The following is a 14,375-nucleotide window of genomic DNA, read 5'->3' on the forward strand; positions in this document are numbered from 1 at the left end:
TATCACTTGGCAGCACTGCATTAGGTTATTGCCCCGGGGATGGATGATGCTTTACTGGGTTTAACTATATCAATGCAGCAAAAAGATTACCCTGTTAGTCCATTCTCACGTATTTGGATTCGTACTAAGTAAATAGTAGTTGTTTCATTTATTCATTTTCACTTCTTCTCAGTTATACCCCAAAACCAGTTTTTTAAGATTGGTTTAGTTTCACTGCATAATCATCATGCCGCCCGACTCTCGACCCATCCCCTTTTGTGGGTGAGTGCCATCTGTATGACGTCATCATCATCAACTCTCGTGTCACGCGCCCCCCTCGACGCATGCTTCAGTCTCTTTTTGCGCGCGCTTCTTTTATTACCTCTTGCCGACAGGCCGACGGTACCGAGAAGAAGGCGGCGGTACCCCCGAGTCTGATCGGCGGTCTACCCCTTCGGTGGCACCGCCATGTCGGACGACGACGATGACTCTGGCGACGACAAGTCGACCGCCTCCTCCTCGTCGGCCATGTCCACGGCGTCCACCAGTGGCGGCAAAGGCAAGGCGGCCGCGGGTGGAAGCTCGGGCCTGGGCCTCTGCCTCTGCCTGCTCGGCGTATTGGGCGTGTGCGCGGCGGGCGCGGTGGCCGCCTTTGTGCTGCTCGACGAAGGCGGCGCCGGCAACAGGACGGACAACGCAACTGAGGCCCCCGGCGGCCTGGCCACAACGGCCCATGGTGATGCCACTGGTGGCACAGCCACCAAGGGGACACCGACGGACCACCTACCCACAGCGCCCCAGCGGAGGGCCGGCGAGGACGCACCCCAGCTGGACGCGTACGGCCGCTTCGTCCAGGAGCAGGTAATTTTGCGGCTGCCGCAGCCTGAAACCTAAAATTTCACACGGTTATTGTGCGTGAAGTGCAGCGTGCTCACGTGAACTACTGAAGAATCAAACAGCAAATCGATCAATCAGTGACACTGGTCCACCGCGGTGCTTTGGTGGTTGTGGTTGCTGCTGACCCGAGGTTTGCGGGCTCGATTCCAGCCGCGTTGGTCGCATTTCGATGGAGGCGAAGTGGTAGAGACCCATGTACTGTGCGATGCATGATAAAATACCCAATTATTTAAGTATCCAGAGTCCTACGAATGGCGTCTCTCATATCATCGTTTCGACGCGTCAAAGCCCAGATAATATCATTATTGAGTGACATTGTTCGATATCATCCGCATATACACGCACACACAAAAAAAGCCTGGCCTGCGCAAAAGGCGCAGCACAGTCGCAGCGAAAGCTAGAATAGCGGCCTTTCAGAGCCTTTTCTAAACACTCATTAGGTAACTGCTGCTAGCACACTTGCTTGATACCCACTACGGCATTATTATTAAAAAAAAATTTGGTAGAAGGCCGGCATTCACTATGCTATTTTTTGTCATTCTTCTGAGAAGCGTAGTATTCGCTAAACTATTGCCAGAAATTTTGTGCCAATTGTTCATGCAGTGTCTGACGACAATGAGGAATTAGGCCAGAAGTGGGTATGCGCCACAGTTAATGCATCAACAAGAACAAGCTTTTTTAAAGGGTTGGAGCATGGGACGACCCACTCGTTACGCTATTCGCATTTTACGATGACTTCTTCTTATTTCGTTGTTTTCAACGCTTTATAAGTCAAAATAACGTAATTGCTTTCCCGGCATCAATCATGCCTAAAGCAAGTTTACCAACACTATCCAAGCACCAGCGTAGCTCAGTGGTAGAATACTGGGCTGCCACTCAACGTACCCGGGTTCAAGCACCACTTTGTCATTAGAACTCGGTTTTCTTCTTCTAATTTCGCGCGATGTGGTTACGGACACAAGCGGTGGACAACCACAGCGCTGCAAGTGACCCGAGTTGTGATCTCATAACAGCTTTGGCTGTAAAACAAGGGCAGAAAAAGGTACGACGAGACGAGTGGTACACTTTTAACTTGTTTATTTATGGAGGGACACCGCTATTCACAAGTTCCGTGGACAGTCACGCCACCCCGCGGCCGCAAGCGCAATTTTTTCAAAGAGTATCAGAATACCGGCGGGGCAGCGGTGCTCGTAGCATGTGCATGTACGTCTTGGCTGGCGTTGGGCTTTCACTAGATGGTTTCTATTGCAGTAACCAGTCGCATAAGCACCGGCGTAGCTCAGTGGTACAGTGTTGGGCTTGCACCCTGCGGACCCGCTGTTCAAGCCCCGCTGTTTTACCGGGTGCACAAAGGCCACTGCAATCATTGCATAGTCTTCGTTTGCAAAGAGGGCGCGCTTTTCAGACGCAGTGAAGTAACAACAGCGACGCCTATTCACGCTCATCTGTACATGTTAGTACTTTTTGTGCGTCATTTTTGGATGAGAAACACATGTTTAGAGCTGCTTGCCATTCGGCGTGACCTCCCGACTTCTTTCTACTGCGTTCATTGCTTCGCCTTTGCCGCAAAGCTGTGCCTTTTTCAAAAATTATCGGCATTTTCATAACTTAGTGAAATCTTACATCCGTTAGTATTCTCTCTAACCTGAAGACGTGAAAAGAAATACAGAATGTTATAGAACTATCTGGGTTTTCACGTGACAAACCACGTAATTACCGTGAGGCATGCCTTTAGCGGAGGACAACGTGCATGGACATAGCACGCCACAAAAGGTGATGTGTTCAGCATTCACAACCTCTTCGCCTTGAATCGGGCATCGTATCCGAGTTTCTGAAGCGTCTAGGTGGCACATAATATGTGACCACAAAAAAGAGTAAAGTCATCGCAAAGCAAACAAAAAATTACGGCATATTCACGGGGTGAATGATGATGAATGGGCGAAGCTCCGGAGGGATTCATCGGTAAACTGTGAATCTTCCGTGTAATTCGCCCAGTCGATCATCATGTAAAGACGTGAGAAACGCTGTGTGTGTATATACACCAATCAACTTTTATTTGTTCTTAGACGATGAATGGCTTGCGATGTCCCTTCATTATGACGGCTTTATGGTCTGTGAAATGAAGGGAGAGCGGTTCCTGTATGCGCGCTCGCACATCGGGATTCTGTCTGCGAGCGCGCGCTGCTGCCGCCTTGCGCTCTCTCCGCTGTGCAGCCTTATCCATCCGGCGACTCCGAGCGCGCGCCAACAGCGAACGGATTTTATTACAACGCTCCCCCTAGCGTACGTCGCCGCACTAAATCGAACGATTGCCTTCAACCAATGACACGCGCCATATGTGACATCATTCCTATTTTATAAGATCTCGCGTCTTTCATCAACTACAAGTACCGCTTTCTAGTTTATAACATCTTGCATCTTTTCATCATCAGCTACAAGTACCACCATCTAGTAAACACTACAAGAACTAAACGAGAGGTGGCTACATACAGGAGACGGTACCGCCATCTAGTGAACACTGCAAGAACTAAACTAGAGGTGGCTACATACAGGGGACGGTACCGCCATCTATTGAACACTGCAAGAACTAAACTAGAGGTGGCTACATACAGGCTACAGGGGACGCACAGCCCACGCCCTAAGGAGCTTCGCCCCTCAAAAAACACTGCAGTGCAGGCCTCACATCTGCTCAGCGACTCCGATACTCTTTGTGGGTGCCATAGGATGAATGGATGGATGGATATGGCTGTACCCTTTAGATCGGGCGGTGGCTAGTGCCACCAAGGCGTAATACTTAATGAACCAGAAACTAGATTTATTTTTTTCCTTAGATAGCAAGGTTGGGGATTCGTACTTTGCAGTGATGGGTTTATTTTCACTCGTGTCTTGACTTTTACACCAATCAGATAACCTCCTTCTAGTTAATTCTACCGACTTAAAGTCTATTTTGCCCTCCCTGTCCCTAAACCCCAGTGCTTTGAAAAACTCTGCGCCATCGTCCTGAACTATACGGTGAAGCCCTTTACAGAAACAACTTTTCTCGAGTTGTTAACGTCACCCAACCCCATGTGCAGAACTTCAATTATTTTGCCATGCCACCAATTTTCATTGATAATTCCGGTATCGCTAAACTCATAGATAACTTGCCCATTCACTCATCCCCTGGCCATGACAATATTGGTACCAAATTTCTGAAAAGCACCGTTACTTACAGTTCAGTGATACTAACAAAATCTTTCAACAGTCCTTAGATACGTCAACCATTTCAACACAATGGAAAATCGGGAGGGTGGCCCCGATCTTTAAGTCAGGCAATAAACACTCTCCGAAAAATTATCGCCCTATTTCGTTAACAAGCACTTCCTGTAAATTATTAGAACATGTCATTTTCACTAACCTCATTACCTTCCTTGAATCGAATTCCTTTTTTTACACCAGCACAACATGGTTTTCGCAAACATTTTTCATGCGAAACACAGCTCATATATTTCACTCACGAACTGCATCACATTTTAGACCGTTCATTATGTGCTGATTGCATTTTTCAGACTTCAGTAAGGCTTTCGATAAAGTCTGTCACCAACTGCTACTGTAAAAACTGAGCCTACTAAATATCGACAATAGTTTACTCAAGTGGATTGAGTGTTTCTTGTTTAACCGTGTTCAATATGTTACTGCTAACAATCACAGTTCGTCATCTGCTGCGGTCCACTCAGGTGTACCGCAAGGGTCAGTTCTTGGTCCACTTTTGTTTCTAATTTATAATAATGACCTCACGTCTTCACTTTCTTCTAACATTCATCTTTTCGCAGATGACTGCGTCATTTTTTGTGAAATAACTAGTAATAATGACAGTTTAAGCCTCCAATCTGATCTTAACAAAGTAGAAGCTTGGTGCAGCACATGGCGAATGGACTTAAACATCGCTAAATGTAAGGTAATGCGCGTAACTAGATTTGCTAACACCCCACCAAAATACTACTTGAGCAACGTCCCGCTTGATCCAGTCTCTTCGTATAAATACCTCGGCATTCTTATCACATCTCACTTATCTTGGGCACCCCACATCGCATACATTACTAATAATGCTAATCGCATGTTAGGCTACATACGTCATAACTTTTTGAAAGCACCTTCTGCACTTAAACTTCTGTTGTACAAAGCATTTATACGTTCCAAGCTTGAATATGCATCATCAGTGTGGGATCCTTACCACGATAACCTGGTTACTTCACTTGAGCGCGTACAGAATAACTCTGCCCGTTTCATACTTTCCAACTACAATGGCATCGCCAGTATCAGTTCAATGAAATCCAGCCTAGGCCTTCCTTCCCTTGCATCCCGTCGGAAAATATCTCGTTTGAGTACATTTCACAAATTATTCTGTCATCCAACCCTACATAACCAATTAATCCTCAATCCTCAGTACATATTCCCTCACATCGACCATCGTCATAAGGTTAGAATCGCATACTGAAACTCCCAGTGTTTTTCTCGATCATTTATACCTCGTACATCAGTAGATTGGAACCACCTTCCCGAAGACATCGTCACTATTACTAATAACAATATTTTCCGTCAAACCTTACTCAGTATTGTATGAGCTAAACGTTACTCAAAACTGTATTATGTTCACCGTCATTTCACAGCTAGTATTGTGTAACCAGGAGTTTTGCTTTACTTTTTTATTTATATGTTTGTTGCATTGTTTATTCTCATGCTGTATTTTCTCTGCCGTACATTCTGCTGTATAATATGTATTTCCTAAGCTGTATATTCTCATGCTGTATTTTTCTTTTCCTTGTAAACTTTATTTCCACTCCCCTCTATAATGCCATATGGCCCGGAGGGTAAATAAAATGAAAGTGTTCGGCAGTTTCTTCTTCCTCTCCACACGCACTGCATACCGTGTAAACCTCTTCGTATTAGGCCCGATATGTCTTGGTTCGCAATATTCCCGTCCTGGCCTCAAACAATAGAGAACTACCCCGTCTATTATCATATATCCTTCCCTTGGCAATTTCCTGCTTAAACGTTCGAAAGATCTTTAGTGCAGACATCTTAATCATGCCAATTCTCCACATATCGGTCTCAGCTTCATTCACCTTCTTCTTAACCGATAATACTTTTTGGTTTGGCCCCCTGCTGTTTTCCAAGTATTTACCAGTCGATTTTCTGATTCGCTTCCTCCATTTTGTATCGACATTCTTCATGTACAAGTTGCTGAATACCTCCTTAGCCCCACGCTCCTCCCTCATTTTTCTCAATCGATTCTCAAATTTTATCTTGCTGCTAGCTTCCCTGCCCTCAAATGATGACCATCCCATATCACCTTGTACTCCCTGATTTGGTGTATTCCCATGAGCTCCTAAGGCAAGCCTACCTATTCCACGTTGCTTAATTTCTAATCTTGCTTGAACTATTGATCTCATGCACAAGACCGCATTGCCGAACGTCAGACGAGGAACCGTGACCCCTTTCCATATTCCTCTCGCAATATCATACCTATTGTAATTCCACAGTGCCTTGTTTTTGGTCACCGGTGCATTCCTGTTAGCTTTAGTCGTCACTTATATTTCGTGTTGCCTTAGATACTCGGCCTTATTCCTTATGCATACGCTCAGATATTTGTATTTATCTGTTATCTCTAGCGTGACCTCCTGTAATCAAAGCTCACTACCTCTATTATCATTAAAAATTATGACTGCTGATTTTTCCTTACTGAATCTGAAAATCTAACCTATCTCTCCAATTACCGCAGATTTCCATCAATCTCTGAAAATCTTCCTTGTTGTCGGCCATTAGCACTATATCATTTGCGTACATAAATGCTGGTAGTGCCTGTTAATGAGTTTTTCTTGTTTGACGAAAGAGAGGTTGAAGCCCAGCTCACTTCCCTCTAATATGGACTCTAATCCTTGTAGGTACATCAAGAATAATAAGGGTGACAGGGGACATCCCTGTCTAAGCCCCTGTTTTACCTCAGCAGGCTTGGAAACCTGTTTTCCCACATTATAATTACCTTGTTACCTTCATATATATCCTTTAAAAGATTAGGGACTACATCTTCCACGCCTAGTGTGTCCAGTATTCCCCACAATTCCTCTTGAACCACGCTATCGTACGCTCCCTTGATATCCAAAAATGCTATCCACAGGGGCCAGTGTTCCTTTTCTGCTATTTCGATGCACTGCGTCAGTAAGAACAGATTGTCTTCCAACCTCCTGTGTTTCCGAAACCCATTCTGTAGTTCCCCCAGCACCTCCTCATCCTCTATCTATGCCTGCAGCATTTCCTATATAATCTGCATCGCCAGCCTGTAGACCACTGATGTCACTGTTATAGGACGGTAGTTGTTTATGTCATCTTTGTCCCCCTTTCCTTTATAGGTCATGTTCATCCTGCTAAGTTTTAATCTATCAGGGACTTCACCATCGATTATTAGTTTGCTAACTGTCTCTCTCAAAGCCTGCTTAGACTTCGGACCTAATGTCTTTATCAGCATAATTTGAATGCCATCTGGGCCTGTTGATGTACTACTAAGAACTCTTTTTTCAGCCCTTTCCCACTCTCGTTGTGAAAATGGAGCCATTGCGCCACTTGATTCATCCTTGTATATTGTGGTGCATAAAGCACTCCTTTCTTGAACTTTTTCTGTCACCCTTGTTCTTATGTATTCAATAGCTTCGTCCCCTTCTAGTCTCGAAGCTTAGCTGTAACTATAACCCTCTGCTCTTGGCTGGTCGCATTTCTTAGGGAGTTTAGATGGCTGCCTTTCTATCTTTTTTATGTACTTCTGCCAGCCACTGAGCTCCCTTTCTTCTAATCTTTTCATTGATCAGAAGAAATGCATCCCTTCTACAGCTTAGAAGGATTTTCTTTTTTTCAACATCATCTGTCGATTCACCCCACTGCTTAGCATGTCTGTGTTCCCTAGAGGCTTCCTGACGTTTCGCTATGGCTCTCTTAACTTCCTCGTCCCACCAGCTTTTGGGTTTGACTCTTCTTTTCCAGAGTTACTTGTCACGTGCCTTAACAAGCTCTAGCTCAACAGTCTAATTAGATTCGTGTATGTCCACACTGTTTTATTATCCTCAGTGATTACTTTCTCAATTTGTTTAGTGGCTATTTCAATTCGCCTGTCTGAATAAAAATTTACCTGTAGTTGCTCATCTTGTCTCCTTCACACTTTCACTGCTCTTCCAAAACTTAGTTTGATGCGTTTGTGATCACTACCCAGACTTCTGGAGCCACCTTCATCTATGTGCACTCCCCTGAGCTTATCATACATCCTATGTGACATCAGTGCGTAATCTATCGTCGACTGCAGCCTTCCTACCTCCAATGTTATTTGCCTTTCACATTTCTCGGTACTGTTGCAAACGATCAAATCAAGCATTTCACACATATCCATGATCATTTTACCTGTAGGGTCGGTATACCGATCTATATCTTCTATGTGCGCATTCATATCTCCTAGTATAATTATCTCGCACTCTCCTCCTAACTCCTGAATAGCATTTGATATACACTCTACCATTGCAGGGTTTCCCTTCTCGCCTTTGCTCCCGCCCACAAGTACACGAAACCGAGGAGCGTCATTTGCCCTGCCAGTTTCCCTTTTAGCCATAAATGTTCCTTGCACTCCTGCTTGAACCTTTGCCAGTCTGTACTTTTACGAATGAATGCCCCAATACCACCCCCTTTTCTGCTGCCTTCTGTTTTATTACAATATTCCCACGCGTAGTCCACATTATTAGGAGGTTGTTCCATGTCCCTAAGATGTGTTTCAACAAAACCATATACCATCGGCTTCTGTTCTTCTATCTGTTCTTCTATGTCTTCCCACTTCAGCCTGTTCCTACCACCCTGCATGTTAATATACCCAATGTCTGAATTGGTTCGGTGCTCGTGGCTACATCTATCTCTGCCCCGGACTCTACCTACCTTAGATACTAGTGCCACTTAGGAATCGTATCTGTTCATACCACCTGCCAAAGAGTATCATCCCTAGTTGTTTTCCTCGTTACTAGCTATCCTGCACCCCGAAGGGCCCGCTTGCTCCCTAAAAAAGCTACTGCGCGTCCTGCAAGTCGCCAACCCACCTCATGACCTAGCCGCCTATTGAAGTGGATTCTATCTTGTTAAAAACCACCCCACCTATGCACCTCTCTGTTTATTTCCACCACCCCAAAGCCTTTCTCTCGACTCAACCGCCATATCTTTTGGTTTGCGTTGACAACGGCTTTTTGCAGGTTGCTATCACTCACCGGTACCTCCGGTATTGTGCATATCACTACCTGTACTTGAGGAGAAGTGGCCCACATGTCATCGACGCCTTTCGCCAGTGTGGTAGCTAGTCCTGCTGTATCTTCATTTAGGACATTGTTTAAACCGCCTGAAATTATCACGAGGTTTCGTCTATCAGCTGTAGTTTGAGTTTTGCGCTCGCTTGCCTCATGACTGCTTCCAGCTTCCGTCCTGGGAACGCCCCTACAGCAACCGTCTTGTCACCTCTTACCCTCTCTTTGATGGCTTCTGTGAATCGATTTAAATTCGAGTACCCGGCAATTATCACATGCCGTGACTTTTCAGGGGGAGCGTCCTGCACCTGGGGGTTACTCGCATCTGTGACTCCGGCTTCTTTGTCCCCTCCCAGCCCCACCACTACTTCACTGAAGCTGGGCCTTGCGACAATTGAACCAGCTGAACCTGTTTTTTCCAAACCCGCTAGCTCTTTATTCTCTGCCGTTCTGGTTGCCAGTTCCCTACTGTTCTCTCCATACGCCGTCCCTCTGTTCAACCTGGCTAGTGCTTCCTCGGTGGACTTTAGCCTTTCTCCCATTGCCCTCGTTTTCTCTTGCTCTGTCGCCAACGCAGTCTCGAGGTCGGTGATTCTCATCAGCAGGTCACTCTGGGTAACCATCATTTTCTCCATTTTTTTCTCGACCTCACATTGCCTACAGTTTACGTCAGCCTCTTCTCCTTCCACTTCTTCCTTCTGAAACGTTGCCTGCGCACTGAAGAAGTATACTTCTCTCAGAAAATGCAATACCAACCAGCCCAAGTAGCCACTGTTTTGCTCTTCCCCGTATTGACGACGCACTTGACTGTCTTCATGGCGCCACCTTCTTTTCATATCTCGACCACCGATCCAGTACTGGCAGATTGCTGTAGACAAAGTTGATCATGCGAAAACCGCATTAGTTACCCCCGGCGGCCTTTACCTATTCAAGTTCATACAGTTTGGCCTCTGCAATGCCCCCGCAACCTTCGATAGAATGATAGATACGCTATATACATTTTAGCGCCCTCGTTCGGGCGGCGCGCAAACCGGAGAGCGCGCGATAGCGAGAGAAGAAAAAAAAGAAGGCGCTAGGCCGTGGCACGTGAAGCCACGGCTCGCATTCCTGGCTGGCATCGGTTATCGTTCAGGCGTGTCTTTCTTTCGCTCCTGTGGCATAAGCCTACAAGTGGTGACCTCAGACGAAGACAATGACTGACTCGAATGCACTCTCAACCGAACAAGCCTCACGTCCGCAGGACGTTTCGGCCGTGCAACTGCGTCTCCCATCTTTCTGGCCACAGGACCCGCAAGTTTGGTTTCATCAGGTCGAGGCGCAATTCTCCCTGTACCGCATCGCCTCGGAAACGACACGCTACTACCACGTAGCCTCCGTCCTTCCTCCTGACGTTGCCAGCGAACTCTCCGACGTCCTCTCCAGCCCCTCGGACACTACGCCATATCAGCACCTTAAAACCAAGGTGCTGGAACGATTCATGCCTTCGGAACGCGTCCGCCTACAGCAGCTCCTTGCAGAGGGGGACCTTGGCGACAGGCGCCCCTCCCAACTACTGCGCCGAATGCGACAGCTTCTTGGGAAACACGACGTCTCTGCCCACTCAGCGTTGCTTCGCGAGCTCTTCCTCCAACGCCTTTCTCAGCCAATCCGCCTCGTCCTCGCGGCGGCCGGCGACGTCAATCTCGACCGCCTGGCGGAGCTCGCCGATCAGGTTCATGAAGCGACCTCCCCATCTGTCAACGCTGTCTTACCACCAGCAGACACAGCAATTTCGCGCCTTGAGGCCCGCATCGACGAACTCGCCGCCTCCATTGCCGCACTCCGGAGCCCCCTGCAGGAGACTCGTTCGCCTCGTTCCGGTCGTCGAGCTCTTCCACGCACACGGGATGCTCGGAGTCCCAGCCATTCACCCCTCTGCTGGTACCATCGGCGTTTCCGACACCGAGCCACGAAGTGTACACCCCCATGTTCATGGCAGGGAAACGCCTGCCGGGATCACTGACGGCGGCGTGTGATCTCCCTTCTCGTCCCAGCCGCCTTTTCATAGTCACGGACCAGCTATCGGGCGCCAGGTTCCTTATAGATACGGGCGCGGAAATTAGCGTTGTGCCCCCGACTAAGGCTGATCGTTCGAAGTCACAGGGGCAAGTGCTTCGTGCTGCCAACGCCTCGTCTATAGCAACGTATGGGCTCCGATCTCTCACCCTCGACTTCGGCCTTCGCTGCATTTTCCGGTGGGTTTTCGTCATCGCAGACGTGGTTCAACCGATCATCGGCTCGGACTTCCTCTCATACTTCGATTTGGACGTCAGCGTGCGGCGGCGCCGCCTCATAGATGGTAAGACTCGTCTCTCCATCTCGGGAGTCCTGTCCGACATCGCTCCAATGGCCATCCGCATGCTGATACCTTCCTCACCGTTCGAAAAAATCTTGGCGAGTTTCCCGGAGTTAACTAAACCGTGCAACCTCACTCAGCCGCCTAAACATACGGTGACACACCACATCGTCACCCGGGGTCCACCGGCAGCCGCTCGACCACGCCGCCTGTGCGGAGACCGCCTAGCTATTGCTAAACGGGAGTTTGACCACATGCTGCAGCTCGGCATTATCCGCCCGTCCTCAAGCGCTTGGGCTTCCCCGCTGCATTTGGTGCCAAAGCGTGATCCTGGTGACTGGCGTCCTTGTGGGAACTATCGAGCGTTGAACGCCAAGACAGTCCACGACAGCTATCCTCTACCTCACATCCAGGATTTTACATCGCGCCTCGACGGCTGCACAATTTTCAGCAAAGTGGACCTTGTTAAGGCGTACCACCAGATTCCTGTCGAGCCCGCCGACATACCTAAGACCGCCATAACGACGCCCTTTGAGTTGTTTGAATACGTGCGAATGCCTTTTGGACTCCGCAATTCGGCTCAAACTTTCCAGCGGTTCATTTCTGAGGTCACACGGGGTCTTCCTACTGTGTTTGCGTACCTTGACGATGTCCTCATCGCCAGCCGCACACCTGAAGATCATGAGCACCATCTACGCGCTCTGTTCCAACGTCTTCAGCAGTACGGCCTCGTTGTGAACGCCTCTAAGTGTACTTTCGGCGCATCTGAGCTCGAGTTCTTGGGCCATCACATATCATCCAAAGGAATACGCCCTCTCCGGTCCCACGTTAAAGCAATTCAGGATTATCCTCAGCCTACAACACTGCGCCAATTACGCCAATTCCTGGGGCTTGTGAATTTTTCCAGGCGCTTCATACCACACTGTGCCGAACTGCTAACGACCGCTCACCGACCTCCTTCGGTCGACCGCCGGCCCGTCCTCCGCCATTCCTTGGTCGTCAGAGGCCCAGGCCGCCTTTGCTGCTGCTAAGCAAGCGGTCGCTAACGCCGTGCTTCTTATTCATCCACGCAGCAACGCCCCTACTCGGTTGATGGTGGACGCATCCAGCGTGGCCGTCGGAGCCGTCTTACAGCAGTGCATTAACTCCGAGTGGAGACCCTTGTCGTTTTACTCTCGGAAGCTACTTCCTGCTGAGACCCGCTACAGCGTCTTTGGCAGGGAACTACTAGCCATCTACGCTGCAATACACCACTTTCGGCATTTCCTGGAAGGATGCTCGTTTTACGTGCTGACTGACCATAAGCCACTGGCGTATGTTTTCCGCACTAACTCATCCAAGTACGTGCCCCGTGAACTCCGCCATCTGGCTTATATATCGGAGTTCACGACTGACATCCGCCACGTGAAAGGAGCTGACAACACCGCCGCAGATGCCCTTTCTCGTATAGCCGCGGTTGACTCTCCACCGCCAACCATCGACTGGGCCTCATTCTCCTCGGCACAGCAGGATGATAGAGAGCTTGCCGCTTTTCGGGAGAACCCCCGTTCTCTCCGACTACGCCTGGTGCCTCATCCATTATCATCTGAGCGCTTGTGGTGCGATGTCTCAGCTGACCATCCCCGCCCTTTCGTTCCCGCTTCATTACAACGCACCGTTTTCCACTCCTTACACGACATCTGTCACCCTGGCATTCGGGCTACTCAGCGTCTTCTCACTCAGCGCTATGTCTGGCCCGGAATCAACGGTGATGTGCGCGCTTGGACGCGCATGTGCCTGCCCTGCCAGATGACAAAGGTCTCCCGTCATACTAAGACGCCGCCCCAACCTTTCCTTCCACCCGGCCGTCGTTTCGACCATGTTCATCTAGACATTGTGGGCCTTCTACCAGTGTCTCAGGGGTACCGTTATATATTGACCATGGTCGATCGCTTCACACGCTGGCCAGAGGCTGTTCCAATTCAACATATCACAGCCGAGACAGTTGCCCGCGTTTTCATTTCTACGTGGGTATCCCGTTTTGGCTGTCCTGGCACTGTGACAACAGACCGTGGACGTCAGTTTGAGTCCTCGCTGTTTACTTGCCTTAATCGCATCCTCGGAGCCAGACATTGCCGTACCACGGCTTATCATCCCTGCGCCAATGGCATGGTGGAACGCCTTCACCGACAACTGAAGACTGCCTTGACTACCCGCCTCAATAGAGCCACCTGGGTTGATGCCTTGCCACTGGTGCTCTTAGGTTTACGAGCTGTCATCCGGGCAGACCTGCAGTGCTCAACCGCAGAGCTGGTGTATGGCACTTCTCTACGGCTTCCGGGAGACTTCTTCACGTCAACGAAGCTACCAGACCAGCCACAGCAATTCCTACAACGCCTCCTCGACTGCGTTCAAGACCTCCGGCCCACTTCACCCAGACCTTCCGAACACAAGACCATATTCGTCCACCCTGATCTGGCCACTGCAACACATGTTTTCGTGCGCCACGACGCGGTCAGACCACCTTTGACACCAGCCTATGACGGACCATTCCGCGTCCTTCACCGCATCCCCAAAACTGCCACTCTACTTCAGAACGGCCGTGAAGAGACAGTCAGCTTGGACCGACTCAAGCCGGCGTACCTGGAGACCGCCCTAGAAAGCCTCTCATCTACGACTGATCTTCCGTTGGAACACCACAAACGGCATGTCACATTCCGACTTCCAGTCTACACGGGGGGCCCTGTAGCGCCCTCGTTCGGGCGGCGCGCAAACCGGAGAGCGCGCGATAGCGAGAGAAGAAAAAAAAGAAGGCGCTAGGCCGTGGCACGTGAAGCCACGGCTCGCGTTCCTGGCTGGCATCGGTTATCGTTCAGGCGTGT

General features: G+C 49.0%; 1 protein-coding gene across 1 annotated transcript in view; it reads left to right on the forward strand.

The window, feature by feature from the left end:
* The first annotated feature begins 349 nt into the window (after positions 1 to 349).
* LOC142783748 (uncharacterized) overlaps positions 350 to 14,375 on the forward strand; it is an 88,119-nt gene continuing 74,093 nt past the window's right edge. Inside the window, exon 1 of the mRNA XM_075882326.1 lies at positions 350 to 840. Within this exon, the coding sequence (XP_075738441.1) occupies positions 448 to 840 (393 nt within the window). The 5' untranslated portion in view covers positions 350 to 447. The remainder of the gene's footprint in view (positions 841 to 14,375) is intronic.

Source organism: Rhipicephalus microplus, unplaced genomic scaffold (assembly GCF_043290135.1).
Source record: "Rhipicephalus microplus isolate Deutch F79 unplaced genomic scaffold, USDA_Rmic scaffold_12, whole genome shotgun sequence".
Classification (NCBI taxonomy): Eukaryota; Metazoa; Arthropoda; class Arachnida; order Ixodida; family Ixodidae; genus Rhipicephalus; species Rhipicephalus microplus.